This window comes from Chelon labrosus (assembly GCF_963514085.1).
Source record: "Chelon labrosus genome assembly, chromosome: 22".
Classification (NCBI taxonomy): domain Eukaryota; kingdom Metazoa; phylum Chordata; class Actinopteri; order Mugiliformes; family Mugilidae; genus Chelon; species Chelon labrosus.
Window position 1 is genome coordinate 19,347,782 of NC_140355.1, and position 26,449 is coordinate 19,374,230.

Sequence of the window (26,449 nt, forward strand, 5' to 3'; positions counted from 1 at the left end):
GCTTCAAATAAATCTGCCATACCTTATTTTCCGCAACTCTACCAGCAGATGTCGCCACTCCCCATATCAGCAAACCTTTCAGCTATTTTTGACTGCTGAGCTTGCCTTTACCAGGTAGCTCCAATAGGATTTGTGTAAAGCTACCTTAAATAGCTGCTTTAATTTTGCCTTTATAATTAGACATCAGAATAAATACAAATTCCCAGAGCACTTGGTGTGCTGCAGAGCTAAATGAAAGTCCTTATAAATCTGCAGTGAATTAAGTTTGGAGATCAGTTAAATATTAACACTTAATGTCCAAAATCAAAGCTTTACAAAGACCTCTAATGGATAAAGTGCGCAATTCTAATTGGCTGCATAAGAAATGAACGCAATCTCAAACTGAACCTGCTCGGATCTCTTTTCCTGAACAATGGAGAACCCATTTGTCAAGTTTAGAGGCTGCGGTGCGCCACCAGGCAGTAACTTTCTGACCTCCACCACCCCCACCTCCTCCCGCCCCCGGTGGCGTCACGCAGGAGGAGGGATGGCACTTTAAATATGGAAAAAGACACGCTGCGCTCAGACGCTCTCCACACGCTCCCAGCGAGACACAAAGCGGTGGCCTTTCTCTCCCAAGATGTTGCCAGGGCTCGGACAGATGAAGAAGTCCAGCTAGATATGAGGATCGACTTGAGTTTGATCTGTAGAGTCGAAGACATCGTCCTGGCGAGATAACCCAAAGGCTCTGAGGCTTCTTCTTTACCTTTTTTTTTTTGTGGCTCACCTGGAAAGCGCGTCAGCTTTAGCGTAGGTGAAGATTTCCAAACACTCTGCGAGTTAGCACCGCTTGAAAGCGACGGGGGCGGCTTGCTGGACACCTGACTGTGATCGTGGTTTGTCACCATGAGTTCCGAGAAGACCAAGTAAGTTTGAGCTCGCTCCTGTTTGCCTGTGAAACTGCAAGGCAAGCTGGGACTTAAATTTGTGGTGTGCGCTCCGTAGCTTTGGGGCTTTTCCTGGCCAGGTGAAGGGGTTATAAATTGGACATCACGTTCATGTGTCCAACTGATTAGAAATTGGACACATTCACATGTTTACGAGGCTGTTCTGTGCGTAAATCCACTCGGGTTAAGTTTGTCTTTAAGAAAACACGTGCAGACTTTTTATTAGGCAACTTGGGTATGTTCTTTTTAAACTATTATTGTTTTCTTAATGATGCAACCTTGACTGGATAAGCCACTGTTGCCGCGCCGCTGTAGCTGTGAACGGAAGGTAATCTATTTTCCAGGAGCTTGTCACTATCAATTAGAGAGAGACGGGGAGCGAGAGGCTGCGTACGCACGGCAAGCGGCGGAGATATCGTCTCCAGTTTATTTTATGAATAAACCCGTGTGTGCATGTCTCATATCATACACCATGTGGTCGAAGAGCTGACACCCCCACTCTCCTCCCCTTTAAAAAAAAAAAAAAAAAAAAAAAAAATCCACATTCAGCGTGGGCCAGCGTGTGCGTCTACATTGCGCAATAACGCAGATGCCAAAAAACCGCAACAAGCCAGGCTTCAGTTTCCATGCGCTTTGAAATTTAGCATCTGGTTGCTCATCTGCAGGCAGTGTGAGCGTGTGGGTATCTGCTCTTGCAGTATCAGCTTGACCCCTCCACCCCCCCACCCCCTTTTCTCTCTCAGTGAAAAACAAGGAGTGAAACCAGGAGTGACACTTGGGACAGTGCCCTGCCCTCCGTCTGCAGCAGTTACTGCAAAAACAACAATAACCCACAACTTATTCCTGATTCTTCCTCCTCGGGTTGTGACATCTGGTTTGCAACCGGGAAATGTTTTTCCAGCTCTTCTTTTTTGCGTCTCTCATGTGGCTCTTCCTTTGGAGCAGGAATCCTCTTTTGTGCAATGCTGAGTGTATCTGTTCTCTTCCTTGTTCATTCATGTCTTTTAGAGGAAATTCCAGAAGTCGGGGCAGACCCGGGGTAAAGTGTAGGTTAAGAACAAGCTGTGTAAAAAGTTGCATAATCACCTGAGTACACTTGTAACTTTCCATTTTATGTTTTTAAATTGCACCAAGTGCACCTACTTTAGTGTCGGCCTCTTCAGTGTGCAGACTGCAGATTTCCTCTGCCCTCAAAAGTGCCTTTCACACAAAAAATTAACTTTGCAGCATAAAAAAAATTGAATGCAACAATCTGAATCTGCACAGAGATAACCGAGAGTGTTGGTCAAACTTTCAGGTTTGGTGTGTTTCGAGTTCTTAAGAGGAGTATCGCTTTTAAACCTCATGAATTTTCAACTTGTTTTATGCGCCCGACAGTGCTGGGGGCACCCATCGCCACGGCAAACGTGGCTGGTGGGACCGGGTGCGTCACTCTGTAAAGAGATGGGGATGATCCCTGATCCCGAGCAGCTGATCCCCCCCCCCACCACCTCCTCCTCCTCCCCGGCTCCTCACGCACCGACAGGTTTATCCAGCTTCGTAAGGTCACCGAGAACCGTTGCAAAAGAACTAGGTTCACCAGCTTGAGATGCACGCAGCTGGCTGCTCTAACCTGCAGCCCGCTTGTGATTTCTTTTTTTTCTTTTTAAATTAATCAGACAGAGGAAGCCACGGCAGGAAATGAAAAAAAAAAAAAAAAAGAGATCAAGAAGACTTTCTTTACAATGACGTTAACAGAGAGATATAGGATCGGATTATGTGGCTTTCGTTTTCATACATGCATTTAATTTTGCTATGAGCTGCCTGATTGAACTCCAGTGGGTCTCAGTTTTACCTGAGTAATGCCTCACTGTTCCCTCCACCAACACTCCACGTTACACACCAGTCACACTCTCTCTCATTCAGAGAAACCCCGTCCAGAGCAGGAATGCCGGGCTCTTCTCCTGCATCCCGGATGTCTGTGCACCACCTGTGGTGTGCTCCTCATCGTTAAGGCCCCCCCGTCTGAGGCTGCAGCGTGGAGTGATTAGCGTGGCTCCGTGGACCAGCAGTAAACCTGAAACTTGAGCTCCCCTCGCTCTCCTGCGCGGCCGGCGGTTATTCTGAAGGCCCTTTCTCTGTGTCATACGACCTGCCACCGTGCACGCGCTTTGATGCCCTTTGCTTTGTGGAGGCAAATGTGACGAGGCCGAGCTGTGATGCTGCAATGAGTTTGTGCAAGAATGAGTTAAAAAAACGCCCCCACCCCTTTTGTGTTTATGACCGCTGGCCATATTCTCAGTGGCACTTAAGTTACTATGCATGCAGTTTCTTCACAGCTCCTTGAAGCTGGTGATATTTCCTGTACTCTCTGTCCTGGAGATTAGAAAGATAGAGTACAGTCAGAACAGAATGTGGAAAGAAATCTGGAGCTAAAACGATTGCACTGACCCTCTCCACCCTGCACTCTGTGGGAACTCAACCTCCCCGTTTTTTGGCCCAACAATGGGCAACAAAAGAAGGGTAGAGAGGCTAATCACGGCATTAGTATTGCATGTAAACTTGGCACCGAACCCGGGCCGCTCCTCATCGCTCGTTTGATCTCGGAGCCGGTGGCCCCAGCGTTGCGCCCGCTATCTGCAGCATACCTCCAATCGCACTCGAGGCCAGATATGTGCACTGGGGAGATCCGGACGAGCTCTCGGTGTTATCGGAGGAACAACTTGTATCCTTCCTGACTTTGTTTATTTAGCGGTTTCGTCCGCTGCTCCCATCCCCTCATTTTCTGAGCCGTGTTATCCTCGGCTGAGGAGCGCTCCAGCGCCGAGTGGAAACTGTACATGTGTTTATTGACATTCTTGATACGCATCCTAAATCAAATATTTAGTTTTGCCGTTGAGCGGAATTATTCTGATAAAGCGGTCGGTCAGATTTAGCAGTGGAAGGACCCTTAATTTGATGCTGACACGCTTCTCAGAAACAGTCCCAAAACAGTCTGCAGGAATTAAACAGACAAATAGGAGCAAACGAATGTGGATTGGACGAATGCTGGTATTGTTAGAAATAAAGTCTTAAGTCCACTGTCCGATTCATAAATTGATTTGTTCCACACTTTTTTGGACCGGGAACCACATTCCCTCCAAGCTCGGGACAAGATTGAGACTGCATGAAGGAAATTAATGCTCGTGACTTGGAAGTTAACCCAGCGTCTTCCATGAGCAGTAGATGCACAGTGACTGTGACTTTATCAAATGACTTTTTTATGCCGGTCCATCTTACTCCGAGAAGGGTTCTGTTTTTGCATTTTACACAATAGCTGTGTAGGTGGATGGGAGGATGGCCTGAGAACTGTCTGCTTGTGTAATAGAGTGGCTAATATTTAGCAAAATTATATTGCTGAAGTTGCATAATAGGAATGAGAATCATTACACTGATCAGGCATAACATTATGACTAATATTGGCTAACTTCTGAGGGTGTCCTGTGGTGTCTAGCAACAGAATCTTGTTAGTGGGAAACTTTGAAGGGAGGGCCCTCTGTGGATCATCCCACAGATGCTTGATCAGTTTGGGATCTAGTGAATTTGGAGGCCAGGTCAACACCTTGTGCTGTTCTTTATGTTTTTTTTTTTTTTTTGGTCTTTAATGCTTTTTCTCTTCTGCCTCGTAGAATGGAGGATGAAGCAGTCCTGGACAGAGGAGCGTCCTTTGTCAAACATGTCTGCGACGAAGAGGAGGTGGAAGGTAAGCTCATGAATTGTGGACCGCGATATCTCTCGGATCACGAGCTGTAACCCACCCCGGCCTTTCCGTCCACACCGCTTGCAGCCCTGCACCACCCCAGAATGAGCCACACATGATATATAACGTCCACTTCTGTGCAGGAAGGCGTTTTCTACGAGTGCGCTAATCCCGCCGGCTAACGTCACAAAAGAACTTATCTGGAGACGCCCACATGAGTTTACTAGACGGACACATATTTCGCAAACCACTTAGGCTCGCACACAAAGAGAACCACGTCAGTGCTCTTGGCATTAGGTCAAGCTGTATATGCGCTCGTGCGGGGCACTGGCGAGACGCTTTGCTTTCCCTGCACGGGAGTCTGGTGGAAGTGTGTCGCTCTGTGTGAACCTCAGGTGTGCTTTGGTTTCCACGACGGAGGAAATCTCACCACCCTGAAGTGTGAACGTTATGATTAAAAGACACAAGACGTGTTTATAGAACGCATGGGTTGAATGGGAAAAAATACAGAGTTGCTTCAGCTTGGTCAGTGCTTTTCTTTGTTTTTCTTTCTCACCCGCTCCTTCCCTCCAATTACTTCCTGGAGACATTGAGTCATCATTTCCTGCATGAGCTGCTCTGGAGGAAGTAGTTGGTATTTATTTAATTTTGCTTTGTGACCAACTGACAGCATATTTTTCTCTCAACAAACCCACAAATCACCACCGACTAGTTTCTGCGCCTCCAAACCAGATCGGCCGGCCTCCCCTGTTTCTGCTCGGGCCGGAGGAAGATATGGATTAGCGGCGTTCGGGATTAATGTCATTTCCTTTTTCCCCACTGTGAATGTAATCTGCATTCTCCGTGTTGTTCCGTGACAGGTCACCACACTGTGTACATTGGCGTGCACGTTCCCAAGAGCTACCACCGGAGGAGGCGCCACAGACGCAAGTCTGGCCACAAGGAGAAGCGGGAGCGAAGCGAGCACAGTACGGAAGGGTACAAGTCCGACGGGGAGAACGTAGATGACCCCGCTGCGAACATCCTCAAACCTCTCAGTGAGTTTTGCCCAAAGTTTAACCATGCACTGTGCACGGTACAACTCATTGAATACACGCTGTTAATGCATAAATCACTCCTGAGATGCTGGTGACGTCTGTTGGGTGACGTCCAGCAGCACTTTGTAAATTAGAGCATACAGGATATCAGTGCTTCTGTGGAAGGAGGCCGAGCTGGGAGGGCTGGGAGGACTGGGTGGGGTGCCAGCCGGGAAAGCCAAGGAAGAAAAAAAAAATCAAGGCGAAACCTTCACTCAGTTGAATTAAGGGAGCGAGGGAATGGGAACATGCTGAAAACTAATCTGAAAATGACACCGGTTTGGCTTTAAGTGTGTAAAGTAAACACAAAGAGGGGTATTACCTTCCAATTCCGTGATTAACGCAGTACTCTGTGGGATTTGTGAGAAAGGACTCTCAGAAGCCGGGGAGGAAGAAGTGGTGAAACATTAGCACACATGCCAACGTCAAACTGTTCTCTAAAGAGATCTGGTCCGACAGCACTAAATAAAACGTGCGTCCACGAAGCGATTGTCAGTGCTAAAGGCGCATTGTTGTCGGTATCAGGAGTTTTCCTCCCTGCATGGAAGCGCACCACATGTCTTTCCTCGTATAGAAGCTTAGAAAAGTTGCGCCTTAGATCCATTAATCCCATGAGTGTTTGTCGAGGAACACTTAAAATAGAGATCAGTGTTGACCTCCACGTTCAATGAATAAGAGGAGATGTATGAATTCAATGTGGCAACACAGGTGGGAAAGAATTCCCTCTGAGGCAACATGAGGATTTAGCATCATTGTACTGCAAATGAGCCATATAATCGTGCGGGGAGCCCTGTGGTGTTGCTCTAAGCCTTAATGAAGGCTCTGCACCACCACGCAAACCTCCTGGAATTTTCTTTTTTTCTTTTTTCTTTTTAAGATCCCCAAACTTTGCAACTGGTATTTCCAAAACATGCAATTACCATTCAAAGTAGTGGAATTCACCTTTTAGAGCGGTGCGGCCTGGAAACTGGCACAGAAAAGGGAGGATGTTATCTCGGCCGCTCGGATCAAGGTGGACTGGTAATTCCACCGATGGATTCCACTGTGATCTGGAGTGGAGATGAGGCGCAACTCTTCCTTCGTAATGAAGTGCAGAATTGTTTGTCTTTGCTTGCAACGTGGGTGACGAGCGTGCACTAAACAATAGGCTTCTGTGGAAGTTTGACTTTGAGTAACACCCTAAGATAAGCTAAGCTGAGCTGGTCAGAAAGATGCAGCAGGAAACTGCAAGAGTTTTCTCTAAAATTGTTTGCACAGCAATGCAAGGACAGTGGAAGATAAAAGAAAATGAAGCATTGTCTCCCCTGATTTGTCGCCTCGCCTCCTTAAAACCACAATCACTAGCTAGGTGAAAGTTTCTCCCTTCCTCTTGCTCAGATACTGATACAAGATGCAAACTTGGGTCCTACTAGGAGGGTGATATACTTTCCTGAATACTAGATGATCCAAAATGATTAGAAAACAGACGCATTAGTCAGGTTGGGACTGCGTCAGGAGGAATTCACGTCCGTTTGTCATCTGGTAGCATGACTGCTACGTTTAGGTGCTACATCCCCCTCAGATTTGCTTAGCACCTACGGCGCCAGTCTCTGTCAAGCTGTCGCTTCACAGGCCCCGCAGCAGGCGAGCACTCGACTAATCCCCTCTCCTCTGACGCCGTAATCCTCTGTTGCACCTCATGCTCGGGGTGTACACATGCTTGTGTGCTTAGTCATCCATTGGTGCCATGATATGATAACGCTAATCGTGCTATCTAGATCTTGCACCCGATAACCGCGTCATACAAAGTTCGGTTGCATGGCCGCAGAACCTGGGTAAGCGCTGTCCCAACGCTTGCAGACGAGGTAATGGAATGAGTATATCTATCTGTATAAAGCAAATGGGTTTAGTGTTTGTTGAATTGATAAGAACTGTAAGTATTCTTTGCTCAATAAAGCATTATCAGTCGAATTCTTCGTACGGGCTACCGCTTAAATTTCTGAGTAGTCATCAGTGTTTCCGACACGCTCTGTCCTCTAAAGAAATATCCAAATCTTTGCCCTCAAACCAACCTGTTGTGGTTTAAAATTGATAGCCACTATGTAAAGGCAAGCCGTGTTGCGGGGCGGCAGGGGCGGCTGAAGGAAACAAGTGGAACCAAACTAAACACAGACGCAGGTTTTAAACCGTCGTCCACTTTAAATGCCAACAAACAAACACACACAGGCTTCTCTCTCTCTCATCCTTCTGTATCTCTGCTGGAGATCTGAACTGTAAACAGCCCTGTAAGGTTGAGCGAGAGGGCAGAGCCTACTGTACGATGGGCCTACTGTTGGGATAAACACACTTCTCCTGTTGAGTAGAAAACCACTCCAGAGTCCCCATGCGACGACTTTTATGTCGGCACCGCGTGTGAGAATGTCAAAGTGGAGGCGTGGCTGCGAGCTATACCGTAGGATATTATGTGTTGGGTGGCGGACGAGTGGCCGACGACAAAAAATACCCAAAACACACACACACACACACACAGACTGGGAGACGGTGCACACAGACTCCTCCACTTGTTGGCTTTTCTGTTTTGCCCTCTGTCTAAATCCCCGTAATCCCCTTGATTGCGGCCAAACCACTCCAAAAATTGTGTGTAACCACAACAAAGCCGCCGTTTCCATTGATAACACCGGTTGTGAGACGGCGAGAGGTGAGCGGTGTTGTGTACACCGCCCCGCGTCAAGTTGGCACGCCGGGGAAAAGGGCAGCAGGAAGGTGGGGAAAAAGACGCCGGCGTACGACATGGGATCCTAGAGCCGTCTCCAAGGCACCGATCTTGACCTTCAGCTTAATATTAGAACCGTAGAAGAGTTCCAACTGTACTATTTTAAAGACAACCGTTCTAAATTGGGCTTAGGTGAGCTTCGGGATTAAAAGTTAACCGGCACTGTTACGTTGTCAAGGTATCAACCTGTCCAGTATATCAAGGTACCGCAAATAGCGTCTAGCGTCTTAACAGTTCTTGGAAAGTTAAGTGATGGCAAGAATAAGTAGTTCCCTTCATGATGGATAACCTATTATACATTGATCAGGCATAACATTATGACCACCTTTCTAATATTGTGTAGGTCTACCCTTTAAAACAGTTGGGACTCATCAGAGAATGGACATGGGCCTTCTGAGGGTGTCCTGTGGCAACAAAATGTGGGGGGCCTCTGTGGATCATCCCACAGATACTTGATCAGTTTGGGATCTAGTGAATTTTGAGGCCAGGTCAACACCTTGTGCTGTTCTTCATGACACATCAAGGAGTGTCATTGCTATGGAGTGGGGGTGCCTGGTTTGGTCTAGGTGGGTGCTACACATCTAAGTAACATCCACACCAATGAATGCCAGGTCCAAATGTTTCCCAGCAGAACATTGAATCGTCACAAGATGGTCAATGTTGGGTTGTCTTCGTTGAGTTTCTACCAAAGATGGAGGTTTTTGTGTATAATTTAAAAAAAAAAAAAAAAAAAAAAAAAAAAAAGGAAGATCGGGCAAGACATAAACGTTTGACCGAAGTCATCGATATCGTTAGGGCGGATCACGGGAACCTTCGTTTCTCAGAAGGAAGTGAAAGACTTCTTCCTCGTGAGGGTTGTCTTTCCGCTCAGATACCACAGTTATTTTCCTCGTCCCATCCAGGAAACGATAGAAGGCCTGTTTTACTTTCCTTGTCAACATACCTTCATTACCTCTTATATTTCCGCGTCAATGTTTTTCTAAAGCAACACTTTTTATCAGTGAATCTCTTACTTCTCTTATCTCTTAAGTGATTTGCGAGGCTTTAAATGTTTACTGGGCGTTTGTATGTTAACGCAGGGTCCACGCACCTCTGCTCTCCGGATAGTTCACCCCTACTGACCTCTGCATTGTTGAGACTATTGCATCCATGCTCATCGCCTGTGTTTGATTGATCCAGACAGATTCGAAACTAATCAGGGAAAGTTTGATGTGACCTCGCGGACAGCTGTTTGAACTCTGTGTTGTGTAGTCACGACTCTGCAGCTGCTGCTCCTTGCATCAGCTCAATTCCTAAGAAGCGAGCGTTTCTTGGGAATCTTTAACCTCGTGAAAGATTTAGGTTGTCTTATGCCAACTTTGGATATTTGCACAGCTAATTTTTTAACATAATTTTGCTTGGGTAAATCCATGTTTTAGAACAAGGAGTGTGCTGAATAAATAGTGTTAATCCAGAATATATTTAAGTAAAAAAAAAAAAAAAAAAAAAAAAAGAAATGGAGGCGCACAGGTTTTAAGAACAGAGAGCTGTGTTTTCATTTGTTAATTTTCTCCCAATGTGTCTGAAAAATACCGTTATTGTGTCTGAATTTCAAGAATATTTGTGGCCTGTGGGAATAAATTCATTCAGCATGTAGTTCGGGGGCTATGGGTTGAGAGAATGGGTTGCAAATAGTTTCCTAAAAGTGCAAGACGGTGGTGAAAACCATGTGACACAGATACAGGAAGTGACTCTTACATGCACCATCTCCTTTCTGGACTCTCCCTTGCTGCACCATAGTTTTTAACGTGGTGCAGCCTCATTTATGTTTGAGATTCAGCAAAGTTCTTTCTCCCCGTTGCAGTTTCTCCAGCCGAGAGGATCCGGTTTATGCTGGGAGAGGAGGACGATGGCCCGCCGCCTCCTCAGCTCTTCACCGAGCTGGACGAGCTGCTGTCCGTGGACGGGCAGGAGATGGAGTGGAAGGAGACTGCCAGGTGAGCCACCGAGCCAAATGTCACCACCCTTTTTTTTTTTTTCTTTTACATTAACAGCCACGGGCATTGTAATTTCCTGCTTCACAATCCCGCCAGGAGAACAATCCCTTATGAGTAGTCACGTTTTGTATGTGTAGGGAAATAGGCCGTACTACGGTGAACTCCCAGTCTATTCTTGTTTGATTATGATCTGTAGTACCTGCTATGTGAGACCGGGAAAAGGCAGAAACTCCCACATGATCAGAACAAGACTTAATGTTTGTGCTGGAACAATTATTTATTTATTTTTTTGCATCAGTATGTGGAATGCAAGTCCACTGTGACGTGTCTTCTCTTTTTTTCATCCTTATAGAGGAAGCAGTTATCAAATTTTCCAGAGAAGCATCTTGAAAGTTGAAAGTATTACTGAAAAGTCAAAGTCCATTCCTAGGAGTACTTTAGTAAAAGTGGAGAGAAGTTGCAGAGAGGACTACTTTTGATTCTTTGTCCTGTTTCTGGAAGGGAAAGCTTGAGGTTACACGAAAGGGAATGTGAATGAACTCCTTAAGGTCTACAGCGTCTCCGTGGCCGGTCACAGGCGGGTGGAGCACAGACGGAGGGATACTCTATCCCCCAGAGGAAACCCCATCCTGCAGGGCTCAGGAGAATGGCTCTTTGTAGCGGTGACATGCGAAGCGTTATCATTAAAAAAAAAAAAAAAAAGAATCCTTGTCCTGAGTTTGTCCTTGGTTATAACAAAGTCTGGCTTCTCCGACTGAGCCGTGTGTGGTCTGGCCGCCGCACCCGTGCTCTGTGCACTTTCTTAAGTCTGGTGCTTTATTATTTATTTATTTATTTATTCCCGTGCCGTTTTGCATCCCCTATTCTCGCGTCGTGAACTGTGACCGATTCAAAACACCTCGCGCCTGTTGTGTAAAGAGAAGAGAATCGATCTTGTCGCCGTTTGCCTCGAAGCCCGTATTTGATCGAAGCCTCAGTTGAGCGCTTGTATTTATATTCTGCAGTGACCTTTTTAAATGTATGGGCGCCCGGGGCTAGGGCGGCAAAAAAACATTTCAAATGCATCCCTGTGGTTTTTTTTTTCCCTTGTTGTCCGCAGGTGGATCAAGTTTGAGGAGAAGGTGGAGAAGGGGGGCGAGCGCTGGAGCAAGCCTCACGTGGCCACGCTGTCCCTGCACAGCTTGATGGAGCTGAAGACGTGCATCGAAAAGGGCACGATCATGCTGGACCTGGAGGCCACCACGCTGCCGCAGGTTGTCGGTAAGTGAGGCCGAATTCAGAATTTCGGCGCGCAGCCTCGAAGGTCTTGAAGAACTTCCGGGGTCACTGCTCGGTGCAGAGAGTCCCGCTTTAGGCGTGGATGCATTTTAAGTTGTGTGCCGTACTGTGTGTGCTGTTTTACGTCTTTTTGTGTCTATTCATTGACTTGAATTGAATCGAACCCGACTCTAACCTCCCGACGTAACCCCCTCACACAGAGATGATCACCGACAGCCAGATCGAGACCGGTCAACTGAAGGCCGACTTGAAGGAGAAGATCATGTACACGCTGCTGCGGAAGCATCGCCACCAGACCAAGAAGTCCAACTTGCGCTCCCTCGCCGACATTGGCAAGAGCGTCTCTAGTGCGAGTAGGCTGTTCACTAGCCAGGAGAATGGTAATGGAAAAACCTTTTTATATCCTTCTTAACACAAACACAGTTCTCCTCTGAATATCCTATCCTAACACTGCTTTTTGTAGATTTTTCTTTTTCATATTAAAACCTTTCACTTCTTTTCTCCAACCTTGTTTTCTTTCTCTTTTTCCTCTCTCTCTCTCTCTCTCTCTTTTTCTCTTTTCCTCTTGGGGTCTTTCTTTGACTTCCTGCATCTGGGGCGTCACAGCGCGCAACCCCCCTGAGCACCCTGTGCCTTTTTTAACTCCACAAGACTCAGAGGAACCATGTGAGGTCATGAGGAGCTCCAGCATGGGATACCTCTGTGAGTGAGGTCGCAGCCCTCCAGCTGAAAGCAGCGTTGTTGGGACGTAGACCAGTACTGTAGAGAGAGAGAAAAAAAAAACTAGCGCTAGCCTACTAGCCTGGAGATCCACAAGTATGAGTAATGTCAAAAAAATGCTGTTGAACTTTCGTTCAGTGCGCCGTAAATCAGTATTCCAAGCATTCAACTAAAGATATATTTGGCAGCAGAGAGCCGGATTGTTCTACACTGTGTTCACTTAACGCTGTCAGTAGGAGTGAGTGTGGAAATGGGCCGTATCAAATTGAGATCCCAAAGTTTACATTCTTGCTCATTTGCCGGCCGCTGCCTAAGCGCGTTTCTGCCGACACGTACGAGCAGCGGGCCCAAGACGGCCGCGTATCCCGCCTCCCCTCTCCCTGCGGGGCGCTTGAATGAATGAATGACCATCTGGCTTTGTCGTCCTGAGGCTTTAGCTTAGCCACATTTAGCTAGCTCCTGATGTTTCTGTTTCTCCCCTTGTGCTTTTTCCCCCACGCTTTTCTCACCATCCTCTTTGGCTAAAAGTAGCTTTGCAGTGTTTCCCCCCCGCCGCACAGGCCTCTAATTTTTTAATCCGTGTGTCTCTCTGCAGGTAGCCCGACCACATCCCACAGAAACCTCACCTCCAACAGCCTGAGCGACTTCTCCGACAAACCAGAGAAGGATCAGGTAATGCGTTTGTCAGATAATAACGGTTGTACTCGAGGCCTCCGCTCACAAAGCGGCACTGTGCAGGGTTTCGGCGTGTGTGCGTGCTCGAGCTTGTGAGCCTCTCGCAGAGATAGATAAGACCTCTGGCGCTCCCTCTCTCTCTCTCTCTCTCTCTCTGTGTGATCGCGGCAACAACAGCTCCCCTTGTCTTTGTTGTGCAAGTTTCTGTCATCTGCTGTGTGGTTTCCCTCGCTGTCATGACTCATGATGGAGTAGCTGACTCTGAATCGGCTGCGTGGTTTGGTGGCGGGTGTGCTGCACGCAGATACAAAGAGATCACAGGCGCGGTTAAAGAGTAACAAGTGGGATTACGCTCCAACATGTGTTAATATGTGAAAATGTTCTGGCCTTTAACTTCAACACCAAGGCCATGGTTTGGTTGATTACTTTTTCTGTTTAAATATCATTATAGCCTTCGGAAAGACACCATTGTAAAGTGTGTTTTATTAGATGGCATAAAGTCAAGCTGATGTGTGGGACATAATTGTAGGAAAGGCCAGTTACTACCTGTTCCTCAATGCTTATGAGGACGGTAAAAACGCAGCGTTTATTAGTTTATTTTTTTTTTAAATCTCACATTTTTCCATTGATCATAATGTGGCCTGCGAGCCAGCGCTGTTATCTCATTTATTGTTATACTGCTTCCTGTTATTTCATTGCATTCACTTTCCCTCTCTTTCTCACTCTCTCTCTCTCTCTCTCTCAGCTGAAGAATAAGTTCATGAAAAAACTGCCCCGCGACGCCGAGGCGTCGAACGTGCTGGTCGGCGAGGTGGACTTCCTGGAGACCCCCTTCGTGGCGTTTGTGCGCCTGCAGCAGGCCGTCATGCTGGGCGCGCTCACCGAGGTCCCCGTGCCCACGAGGTACAGCGCGCGGCATTGTCGTCAACGTTGAAGACGTAAAAACCGTCGGATTCTGACTTAAAAACATCTTCTCATTTTCTCACCGTTGCTCAGGTTTCTCTTCGTCCTGTTGGGCCCCAAAGGCAAAGCGAAGTCCTATCACGAGATCGGAAGAGCCATTGCCACCTTGATGTCAGATGAGGTACCACTGATCCTGATTACTTATCACAGCAGGGGTGGCGAACTCATTTTAGTTTGGGGGCCACATACAGCCCAACACAACAGAATGCTAACAACTCCAGACCTTTTCCATTTGTTTTAGTGCCAAGAAAAACAAGTAAATTAGAATTATCCTTTAGTGCAATTTGGGCACATTGCTGTCTGCTGTTTAGTCCTGGGTCGAAAACAGTGGACAAATTAGGAATAGCAGGTAATTTTTGCACTTTTCTTTTTGCAAATTCATGCTGCAATCCTGGCCAGATTAGACCCTCTGACGGGCCGCTTTTGGCCCGCGGGCCGTATGTTTGACGCCTGTGCATTACAGGATCTTGACAGCAAGTTACAGCCCAAAATTTGTCGTTACAACAATTGGCGAGAGCTCTTTGTGCAATAGGTGGATTTTCAGTGGATGTTCTAATGCAATCAGTCTAATTCTTAAGTTCTAATCAAGCCATGATTAGTGGTGAACTGAAGGTAATGGGCATCTCCAGCCGTCCACTCGCCTCCCATTAAGGTTTTAAATTGTCCGGTTCGTTAAGTCGGCGGCTGCTCTCTTAAACCCCCTCCTTCTCCTTGCCACCTGGAGCCTGCAGCCAAATCACAGCTCCCTGGATATTCCTGCATTAATCATCTCAGTGGTTGGCTTGTCCAGTCCTGTTGGCCAATTTATGGCTTAGTTTTTAAGCTGTGTGTTGAAGTCCTGGGTGACAAATTAGTTTCGTTGGCATTAGCAGAATCTATACAAAAAAGAAATGTCCTTAATTTTTCTTCATACTGACTTTTTCTTTTTCCTTCACATGTTTTCGGCTCGCTCAGCTCAGCGTCTCTGCTCTATATCTTCACCTCTACTCCCTCTCGGTGTTGTCAGGAATGTTAACAGATAGCTCATAACACTCTTAATCCTGAGAGCACCTGGCCCGCTGTTTCCCACAGGCCTCGGCTCTTCCCTGCGTATCTCGTGTGTCAACATAGGACACGTAGGAAGTGTTTTTCCAGGATTTCCGCGAGTTAAACTTTACCCCCTCAGCTCCCTCCACCCTATCCCTCCCTCCCTCCCTCCCTCCCAGTGACAGCCGTGTCACAGGCTCATCAGATGTTTTTGAGTCACATGCTGCCGAACAATGCTCCACCTGTTCCAGGGGTCCAGATATTGCCTCATTATTTGTGCACATTGTGCAAGAGACTTCTTAGTTGTTGTGTTTACTCGTCCGAATGTGTAACTTTAAAGCCGACCCACATCATCGACCCCTAATGACGCGGCTCTTCTTGTTTGCCGACAGGTTTTCCATGATATCGCCTACAAGGCAAAGAGCAGGCAGGACCTGCTGGCCGGCATCGAGGAATTCCTGGATGAGGTCATCGTCCTGCCGCCCGGCGAGTGGGACCCTGACATCAGGATAGAGCCGCCCAAGTCGCTGCCCTCCTCGGACAAGAGGTCCGCTCTAATCCGCGCAACCTAATCCACATTAATGAAGCCATATAAATCTATTAAATCTTATGTCATGTGACACGTGCACATGGCGTGTCATTGTTTTTCGCTGAAAGACGGCAACTTCTCTGACAAATATTGAATTGTGCAGAGTTAAAATGTTAATCTATTACAGGGGACCTACTGTTTTTTACAACCTGGACCTGGATGTATTTCTGGCATAGAATACGATCGTTTACTCACCCATATAACTTTTGTGTAATTTAAAGTTGTTCGGGAGATAATTAGATCAGTGTATATCCATATAATGGGAGTGACTGGGGCACCGAAACGCAGCCTCTAAATAACGCATTATCTGACACGAAACTCGTTCATTTCACCAATATTTTGTTATGATACGCTAGTGCTGTTCCCCATTGAGTCCGGAGTTACCTGTTATCATCATCCGGGGTCTGTAGATTGACCTACAGACCCCAGATTATGTCTTCTGACCTGGATGTCATCGCGCACCCGTGACGGTCGGCTTGTTTACCTGTAATTTGCTACTGCTAGTTTTTTGCAACATGGCTGAATATTCTTCCATTCTGAGGTTGCGGACGAACTATAGCAGTAGCAAATTACAGGTGAAATGAACGAGTTTCGCTGCAGATAATGCGTTCTTTAGAGGCTGCATTTCGGTGCCCCATTCACTCCCACTATATGGATATACGCTGATTTAATTATCTCCCGAACGACTACAAATGACACAAAAGTTATATGGGTGAATAAATGACGTATTTTATGCCAGAAATAAGGTCCAGGTTGTAAAAAACAGTCGTTCCCCTTTTAAGTGAAGAAGAGCAAATTGACTCAGTATTATAGTGTAATATTTACCTAAAGGTTGCTAACATAAGCTACACAGAGGAGGAACGAGTGCCCCATTTGTTATGGCTTTATTTTCTATTTAATTTCACCAATATCTAAAGCTAATATGAGGAACGACTAAAAATAAAATGTGGAATTACCGCAGCTACTACATGCATTATTGGCTGTATTTGCAGACCAAGCACAAGACAAAAACCTTCCACGCTGCACTGGAATTCATGTTAGATGCCTGTGTACAGAATATAATTGGATATGGCTGATCCTTCCTGAATAGACACATAATGGTTTGTTGTTTTCAGCCTAAATGGATTTTATGCAACATAAATTTTCACGAGAGTTTTTACTATTTCAAGCTGCGGCCGACATGCAATAATCATTTCAACTGAAAATTCAATCTTCTCTTTGTGCTTTAAGTTTATTGAAGGTTTGTGTTATGCGTTTGTGGTCTCATTTTATTTTATTTATTTATTTATTTTTTTAAAATAGGAAGAACATGTACGCCGGATTAGAGGCGCCTCAGATGAACGGCGACACTCCCCACGACACGGGGCACGGAGGAGGCGGAGGTCACGAAGTTGGAGAGGAGCTCCAGCGCACGAGAAAGTAAATTGGAATTTCACTTTTCATCTTTAAAAATGGTTGTAGAGACGGTAAAATAAAAGACAAAATCAGTAAAACAAATCTTCGAAAATGGGGGCTTGACAATGATTTCATGCCATCTTGTCATGTAAAAATGCTGTCGGGTGAAGAGGTGAGGGCCTTATCGTCCTGATTCTGATCTTAATCACATTTGACTCTTGTCAGTCTAAAAATCCTAGCTTTTAAACGTCCAGTAAGTTTCCAATGAGGAAATGTTCCGTGCAGAAACAAAGAACAATGAGCGCGTTTATGTATTAAATATCTTTTTTCCTTCATTTGAAACCCTTCTCTAAAACCTTGACACAGATATTTTAAATTGGCGGTCCATATGCACGTCATGTCTCGTTTGTGTAGATATGACTGAAATCCCTAACTTGAATGTTTCTGCCCGTCTTTAAGGTTTTGCGGGGGTCTCATCCTGGATATCAAGCGGAAGCTGCCATTTTTCGCCAGTGACTTCTACGACGCGCTGCATATCCAGTCTCTGTCCGCCATCTTGTTCATCTACCTGGGTACGGTCACCAATGCGATCACGTTCGGAGGCCTGCTTGGAGACGCCACGGAAAACATGCAGGTGAGCGCATCCCTCGGCCTGGTTCATTGTGGTATTTGACTTAAACTGCAGTGGAAATATTGGTGCGCAATGAAAGCGACAACTGATTTGCCAAAGGTCCTGTTCAGACCTTGCGTTCCAATCCGATCTGGGCTGTCCGATCTCAAGTGACCGGGGTTTCCAGATCCGATCTGTTTTTGCATGCAAATAAACCCCGACTCTGAGGCGCAGTAGAATATTTCAACGGCTTCAGTGGATCTCTACCGCTGGTCCAGAGCCGAGAACGACGCCGTTTTATGTGTGTGAGTCACAACTTTGGCTTCACATGTTAGGACAGTGTTCAGATTATAACTCCAGCCGTGGAAGTTTCCATATGTACCATAATCTCCGGTAATAAAGGTAAATAAAGACACGGGTGATTGAGGAAATTCATAACTTAACAACACACAGCTCCTTATCAAAACAACCACATCAATAATTAACACAGGATCACACTGGTGTACTCATGTTAAATTCTTCCATTTGGAAATTTCCTACTTGGAATTTTTTTGGCCGCCACCAAAAAACAAGGTCACACACTCTAACATTTCATTGGTCCGCCTTTAGCTTTGATTACAGCACGCATTCACTGCATCATTGTTTCCATAATCTTCTCCAATGTCACCAGATTTGTTTCCATCCAGTGTTGCATTCATTTTTCACCAAGATCTTGTATTGATGATGGGAGAGTCTGACCGCTGAGCAAAGCCTTCTCCAGCACATCCCAAAGATTCTCAATGGGGTTAAGGTCTGGACTCTGTGGTGGCCAATCCATGTGTGACAATGATGCCTCATGTCTCCCTGAACCACTCTTTCACAATCTGAGCCCCATGAATCCTGACATTGTCATCTTGGAATATGCTCATGAACATCAGGGAAGAAAAAATCCATGGATGGAATAACCTGGTCATTCAGTATATTCAGGTAGTCAGCTGACCTCATTCTTTGGGCAACATAATGTTGCTGAACCTAGACCTGAGCAACTGCAGCAACCCTAGATCATAGCACTGCCCCCCACAGGCTTGTACAGTAGACACTAGGCATGATGGGTGCATCACTTCATCTGCCTCTCTTCTTACCCTGATGCCCCCATCACTCTGGAACAGGGTAAATCTGGACTCATCAGACCACATGACCTTCTTCCATTGCTCCAGAGTCCAATCTTTATGCTCCCTAGCAAACTGAAGCCTTTTTTTTTCCAGTTAGCCTCACTGATTAGCGGTTTTCTTAAGGCTACACAGCTGTTCAGTCCCAATCCCTTGAGTTCCCTTCATGAAATGCTCTTACTTTCACTATTAAACATAGCCCTGAGTTCTACCGTCGTTTCTCTTCGATTTATTCAAGTCCCTGAAACTAACTAGATTACAGAGGGGATAATCATTGCTAGACTGACCGTATGTTTACCTGCCATCCCTGTTTCTCACATGGCACATTGTCAACCGAAACAGAATTATGCCTCCCTCCCTCCCTCGAGCTCGGCGCTCAGAGAGATTGTATTAGTTTCAAGACGTTTGTCGTTTTCACCTCCTTCACAGCTCCTCGTGGTAAACTAATACACTTCAGCTGATAATCTATGTTAATTTTGAGCTCGGAGGCTCATGATACATCCATCTGTTCTACCTGCTGTTGGCGGGGTTTTACGTGATTGAGTCGTACAACAGTGATGTAATATTGCGAACCGCTCGCAGCATCCATCCTGGATGTCAGCTGAGTGCAGAAGGCTTGTCCGGTGATGAAGGTACCTGCTTTGGCGTCTGTAGTGACAGAGAGACCTGCAGAGCACCCGACTCAGGGATTTGCCCAGGCTGTAAATAACCGCAGATCCAGATTACTCAGCCACTGCAGCCTTGTCATGGCTGCGTTACCAATTACCCCACCCCCCGCCACTGGTGCTTCTCAATCCCGTATCTGTCCCATTTTCCACTCTTGAGCACAGCAGAGGGAATCCCTGCCCTCTCTTAACCTTTCTCGGGGCATGTGTCAGGACTGCAGCTCTATTGTCAGCCGATCACAATGCATTCGGTTTATGCAAATGTAGGCATGACTGGAAACCGGTCTGTCCAGCCTGCTTGTCCTGATGGGCCAGAACTGTAGCTGCATGAGCAAAACTGTATTTTAATCCGAGTGAGAAGAGTTACGGGAATTGGGTCGTGGAGAAGCGAGAACTGATTCATATCTGAGATGAGTCACCATACGAACGTGCTTTCTTATTGTGTATTTGCACGCCTTCTAGGACTTAATTGCTTTGTAAGCGGTGCAGTAAGTCGTTTGTTCTGTGCGTTGCAGGGAGTGCTGGAAAGTTTCCTGGGTACGGCCCTGACGGGAGCAGTGTTCTGCCTGCTGTCCGGTCAGCCCCTGACCATCCTCAGCAGCACGGGCCCGGTGCTGGTCTTCGAAAGGCTCCTCTTCACCTTCAGCAAGTGAGTAGCTGCCGCTGATGAGCCGTGCTCAAGTGAATGAATAAAAAAAGCGAGGGTGAAACTGAGTTCATGAAGCAGTAGCCTGGGAGATATTTATCCCCAAAGGACAGATGCTGTTTTTGTGTTTACAGAGACACCATTCTTGCGCCCCCCCCCCCCCCCCCCCCCCCCCCCCGCCCTAAAAGGAAAAAAGAAAATGAAACTGCAAAAAATTAAAATAGATAATTGGGATTTAGTAGTAGGATGGCAATTTTGAATGAGAAGTTGTTTATTTGAACAATACCTGACAGGAACTTTTTGTGCTGTACTGTAAATCCCTTGGCAGTAACACTTTGTTCAGGGTGCTGTCGCCAGCTTAATTTCCCTCGTGTTTCTGCCACCGGCTTCCTGTCCTGATTGACTTGGGGACAGGAGCGGCAGCGGCAGCACATACATGCTGCTCGAGAACCAGATGCAGGAGAAAATAAACACAGATCAGCCACAGCATTATGAACACTGACGGGAGAAGTGAATAACATTGACAATCTTGTCACAATTCAGTGTTCTGCTGGCATTCATTCATTCATTCATGTGGATGTTACTTAGACATGTAGCACCCACCGAGACCAGATCAGGCAAGCCCCACTCCTTGGTAGCAGCTGCCATCCAAAGCAGGATGCAGGCACACACACAAAAACAGTTATGGAACAACATCTCAAGATGTTGACCTGGCCTCCAAATTCACTAGATCCCAAACTGATCAAGCATCTGTGTGATGATCCACAATAGAGGCCCCTCCCCTCCACCCATAAGACCCAAATCCCGCCCCCCACTAACAACATTCTGTTGCCAGACACCACAGGACACCCTCAGAAGGCCCATGCCCATTCTCTGATGGGTCGCAACTGTTTTGGAGGCACAAGGGAGACCTACGCAATGTTAGGAAGGTGGTCATAATGTTATGCCTGATCGGTGTACATTAGTACTATAAGTGGGGGGGGGGGTGGATAGATGTGTGCATATTAAACATGTCTTTAAACAACAGCTGAAGGGTATTAAATGCTTACTCCACCCTCCTCCTCCTACTGCGCTCCCCTCCGTCACCCAGAGTCTTCTAGCGTTACCAAACACCACGCTGACTGTGTTCCGTTATTAATAATTAATTCTCATTTAATTTTACACTGTGAGTGAAGTATTTTGTGGCGTCTGTCCCCTGCAAATGTTTCCACGCGTCAAGTAAACGGTTGTCAAAGAGAGTCTACATGCAGCTGCTGCTGAATAAACTGTCTATACTATAACAACCAGCCGTCTGGAGAAAACGCCTTCAAAATCAATATCGACTCAAAAAAAAAAAAGATCCCAGAACATAACTAATATTGACATTTAAACGAAAAAAAAATAGGATCAGGTTAGACAGGAGTCACTGAACATGTAGTGAGCCTTCACGTTGGAAGGAACATACTTGTTCACGGCGTCCCAACGTTTACCCTCTTCCCTCAGAGACAACGGCTTCGACTACCTCGAGTTCCGGCTGTGGATCGGCCTGTGGTCGGGCGTGTTCTGCCTGCTGCTGGTCGCCACCGACGCCAGCTTCCTGGTGCAGTACTTCACGCGCTTCACCGAGGAGGGCTTCTCCGCGCTCATCAGCTTCATCTTCATCTACGACGCCTTCAAGAAGATGATCAAGCTGGCCCACTACAACCCCATCAACTCCGACTACGACCCCAACTTCGTCACTCAGTACGACTGCCGCTGCGTGCCCGGTACGTGCCGCGGCCTTTTTCCGCTTTTGCCGCGCCAGATTACGGGGAATTGAGATTTTGGTGATGCCGAGAGCTGACGTACAAGGCTGCTGACAAGGCTACATGCTTGGGTCGTGTTTGCACTGGAAATAATAAATGATACAGTTACGTTTAAGCCTGTAGATACTGCTGTTTACTTTCTCAGCAGGGCTTTCTGTTTGTGTGTGTGTGGTGTGACTTGACACAGATTTCAAATGGCTTCTTTGATACTGCAAGTATCAGCAGTATTCTCATCTGGTTGATTAGATTCCATTGTTTCTCTTTAGGAGTTAACTCGTCAGAAGTCCTTGATATCACTGCTTGGACAAACAGTACGGACATGGTACGTAGCGTCCTTGTCTTCATTAATTAATTTTATTTTCTCCAAACGTTGTTGCTAAATGTGAAAGCCACTTGTTTGTTTGCTCTCCAGCCAGAGAATGCTACCTGGGCGTCCCTGACCAAGAAGCAGTGCGCAAAGTTCGAGGGGCAGCTCGTCGGAGAGAACTGCGGCTACGTGCCTGACATCACCCTGATGTCCTTCATCTTGTTCTTCGGGACCTACACCTGCTCCATGGGTCTGAAGAAGTTCAAGACCAGTCGCTTCTTCCCCACCACAGTGAGTGACGGCACGGCACATGTTTGCGGCTTTATCGACAGTTTCAAAATTAGAGCCAGCGCCATGTAGAGCAAAGAAGTCACGGGGCTCAATCTCAGATTCTGAAACTACTCCTTTTCCCCTTTTCTACAGAAGTGTTGCTTTGCTTGCAATATGGGCAGGGATGTGGTGTGATATACACCTTATTTGCATATTGCCACAGATGCCTATCAATGCACGATCGACTTGCAGAGTAAGCCTGCAGCCGATCGTGCTCTTTTATGTAATCTGTGGCTTTTAAAGCCACTGCAGAGCGTTGCAGCGCTTCCTGCTCTGCTCTGCTCTGCTCTGCTGGGGCGAGGGTCCCGAGGACGAACTCTTGCGAGCAAATGTTCCCTCTCCGGTTGTTCTGTAACACAAATAGGAAGCAAACATAAACACACTTAAGCTGATGGTTTTGCGAGCTAGATTGAGAAGAATGTGCAGACGGGGGGCCACGCAACAGATGTTGGTTGAGATAAAGACATCACACTAGCTAGCAGACATTGGGGAGTGTGTGTAGATAAGTGGTGCGGATATATACAGAGCAACACTCCCAACATAAAATGGGAGTCATGCACGGAAAATCATGGCATGGCGAATCTAGACACTGGATGGAAAGCTAAGGGCTCCTCAGAGTTATTAGAATTCATCTGAATGTTGTGGTTAGCTACCGACATTTTCTATTGTCATGAATATCCAGTGATTTTTAACTCTGCTTAAACTGGTTAGGTGCCACCAGTGACTGTTTACATATAACAAATGTATAAGTGAAAGCGCAAACTTGGCAAGATAATGCCTTCCGTTGTTTTGTTCCCCCCCCCCTATCAATATGCTGTTTAACAGGATTTCTTTTTTGTCAAACACACAAAGTAAGTTGTCAAAGACACCGTCAAACCTGCTCCGCCTGTGTCTTCCTTGTAGGTGAGGAAGCTTATCAGCGACTTTGCAATCATCCTGACCATCTTCCTGTTCTGCGGCGTGGACGCCTTTATCGGTGTGGACACTCCGAAGCTCATAGTGCCAAGTGAATTCAAGGTACATATTTTTAAAAAACCTCTCTGCACTGAGTGGCACTGGTCAGCCAGGTGCAGTTTCCTCTGATTACACAGATAATGATGCATGTTTCTGCAAGAAAGCCTCTTAATTCTTTAACATCCGAGCATAAAGCTTCCTTTGTAACCTGCCCCGCTCTGATACATATTACTTGAAACTAAGATGCAGTCATTCTTGGAGATTGCTAGGCTTAAGTGTTCCTCAGCTGGCAAACCCCCGACATCCAACCCTCGGTAGTGGAGTAGGAGCTGGTACAACTTGATTATAGGTGATGTGAGAACACGGCCTTATGGCTTCAAGTACAGAGCCAGCATTGTCTGACCACAAAGTCTTAATTCACAAGATTCTGTCGTGTAATACTGCACCAGTCATTTCTGCTCGAGACTGAGGCAACCGCTTCAAATTGGGTATTTTGGCTTATTTTAGCGGGTACTTTTTGCTGTTCTATATTTAAGATGTCGTCCACGTGCAGGAATCTGGACTGCGCGCATTCAGAAACGGCGTATCTGTGTATATTTAACGGTCTTCTTCCTTCTAATTTTGTCTAGCCCACGAGTCCACTGAGGGGCTGGTTTATTCCTCCTTTTGGAGGAAACCCTTGGTGGGTGTACCTGGCGGCTGCACTTCCTGCTCTGCTGGTCACCATCCTGATATTTATGGACCAGCAGATCACCGCTGTGATCGTCAACAGGAAAGAACACAAACTCAAGGTTGGTGCTGCAGCTCAAGGATTCTTTAAGATAAGAAATAAGAAAATAATGGGTCGTAACTAGGATTCAAAAGAAATTTGAAGTCTAAATTTGTCTTTTTCTTTATCTAAAAACCAGACCAGACCAGGAATGGCTGGAAATCTGCAAATGGAAAACCTAAATCTTCATTCACAATGTATACCTATCAGCCACAACATTATAACCACTGACAGGAGAAGTAAATAACATTGACCATCTTGTGACGATTCAATGTTCTGCTGGGAAACTTTTGGACCTGGCATTCATTCATGTGGACGTTACTTAGACATGTAGCACCCACCTAGACCAGACCAGGCACCCCCACCCCTTAGCAATAACACTCCTTGATGGCAGCAGCAGGATGCAGCCTGACAAAGACACACGCACAAAAACACTTTAGGAACAACTCAAAAAAAGCACAAAGAACACCACAATGTGTTCCCTCGATCCCACATTGATCTGTGGGATGATCCGCAGAGGCCCCTCCCCTCAACCCATAGGACCCAAAGGCCCCCCACTAATAACATCCTGTTACCAGACACCACAGGACACCCTCAGAAGGCCCATGTCCATTCTCTCAGGAGTCACAAATGTTTTGGAGGCACAAGGGAGACCTACCCAGTAATAGGAAGGTGGTTATAATGTTATGCCTGATCGGTGTAACCTCACTGTTCTCCGTTGTATCCACAGCCATGCTCACCAGTTCTCTACAGCTCACTACTACAGTACCACGAGATCATAAAATCACTTCCATGCCTGGAAAAATCATCTTCCAACAATGTCCTTTTGATGCATTCATCAGCCGAATATACTGGTTCTCTGTGATGATCTCTTCTCTCGTGTTTTAAACTAATTTCCCCGTGCGCTCTTCCGCCTTCTGTACTCTCCTCGTAGAAAGGGGCAGGCTACCACTTGGACCTGTTCTGGGTGGCCGTCTTGATGATAATCTGCTCTTTCATGGGCCTGCCGTGGTACGTGGCCGCCACCGTCATCTCCATCGCCCACATTGATTCTCTGAAAATGGAGACCAAGACGTCAGCCCCCGGGGAGCAGCCCAAATTCCTGGGTGTCCGGTGAGTTGACGCAGCTGCTGTTGCCATCATTCAAACGTTAAACCATTTTTAACATTATTGGTCCAGAGAGGTTTTTTTTTGTTCAGTGTTAATATTTGGTTGTGTTCATTTCATTTTATATACCCAGGTATAAATACATCTCCTTGCAGGGGGTTATGAGGCAGATTAACACTTTTTAGAATCGTGACCCTGTGCGTAGAAGGCGTGCCAAAAGTTTCATATGCAAACAAAAGGCAAAATTACACATGCCAAAAAATAAGATTACCTGCACCCCGTATGCACTTTTCCCCTATTATAAGTCACAGTTTGAAAATATGTGCAAGCGGACAGGCTTAAGTCTCACTTAAATAATCCAAAATTTGGCGATCAGGAAGGAAAGAACGTAAAAAAAAAGAGAGAAAACAGGCTTGTCCCCTTTCTCTCCTTTGAAACGACTATGTGTGGATGTGTAAATAGAATAACTGAACTGAGAATGAAAAGGAAATAGATATGTCAGCGCTGTGGAAAAAAGCTATTATGGTTAGCAAGTCTGTAAAGATTGTGCATCATGGATTTGTATAGCTGATGACAATGATTTCCTTGATGTTTCGGTTGTGAATCATTCATGTATTATGCTCATTGTTTTTATAAACATTTGCGCCTTTCACACCCTCTTTTGTGCATATGCAAACATTACAAATGTGGCTGTGGTTACTCAAGATTCAGTGTTTTTAAGAAGTTTTGTTGAAGATGCCGTGCTGTCTAATGGAAAATTAATCATGCGTACTTCCTTTTGTCCTCCAATCCAGGGAACAAAGAGTCACCGGTATCTTTGTGTTCCTCCTGACGGGACTCTCCGTCTTCATGGCCCCTATCCTGAAGGTAGTGCTCCAACCTGCTAATTCTTCCGTGGAAATGTGGATTACTGTCCGCTTCTTTTAGGACAAACTGCTGTCAGCCCTCTCAAATTTGAAATAATTTCAAATCTTTTACTCATCCGATTAGGAACTCCCCTTGCCGAAGTAATACGATGTGAAATAAGCATGTTCG

General features: G+C 46.2%; 1 protein-coding gene across 2 annotated transcripts in view; it reads left to right on the top strand.

Moving 5' to 3' along the window:
* Positions 1 to 591: 591 nt before the first annotated feature.
* LOC311507745 (electrogenic sodium bicarbonate cotransporter 1-like) overlaps positions 592 to 26,449 on the top strand; it is a 30,950-nt gene continuing 5,092 nt past the window's right edge. For both annotated transcript variants that reach the window (XM_084572221.1, XM_084572222.1), the window contains exons 1-20: positions 592 to 905; positions 4,574 to 4,647; positions 5,505 to 5,681; positions 10,316 to 10,448; positions 11,548 to 11,708; positions 11,927 to 12,106; positions 13,042 to 13,118; positions 13,867 to 14,024; positions 14,118 to 14,205; positions 15,503 to 15,657; positions 17,002 to 17,118; positions 17,554 to 17,728; positions 20,033 to 20,166; positions 21,646 to 21,908; positions 22,214 to 22,269; positions 22,360 to 22,545; positions 23,488 to 23,601; positions 24,168 to 24,329; positions 25,242 to 25,420; positions 26,209 to 26,281. In XM_084572221.1, the coding sequence (XP_084428347.1) occupies positions 886 to 905; positions 4,574 to 4,647; positions 5,505 to 5,681; positions 10,316 to 10,448; positions 11,548 to 11,708; positions 11,927 to 12,106; positions 13,042 to 13,118; positions 13,867 to 14,024; positions 14,118 to 14,205; positions 15,503 to 15,657; positions 17,002 to 17,118; positions 17,554 to 17,728; positions 20,033 to 20,166; positions 21,646 to 21,908; positions 22,214 to 22,269; positions 22,360 to 22,545; positions 23,488 to 23,601; positions 24,168 to 24,329; positions 25,242 to 25,420; positions 26,209 to 26,281 (2,682 nt within the window). In that variant the 5' untranslated portion in view covers positions 592 to 885. The remainder of the gene's footprint in view (positions 906 to 4,573; positions 4,648 to 5,504; positions 5,682 to 10,315; positions 10,449 to 11,547; positions 11,709 to 11,926; positions 12,107 to 13,041; positions 13,119 to 13,866; positions 14,025 to 14,117; positions 14,206 to 15,502; positions 15,658 to 17,001; positions 17,119 to 17,553; positions 17,729 to 20,032; positions 20,167 to 21,645; positions 21,909 to 22,213; positions 22,270 to 22,359; positions 22,546 to 23,487; positions 23,602 to 24,167; positions 24,330 to 25,241; positions 25,421 to 26,208; positions 26,282 to 26,449) is intronic.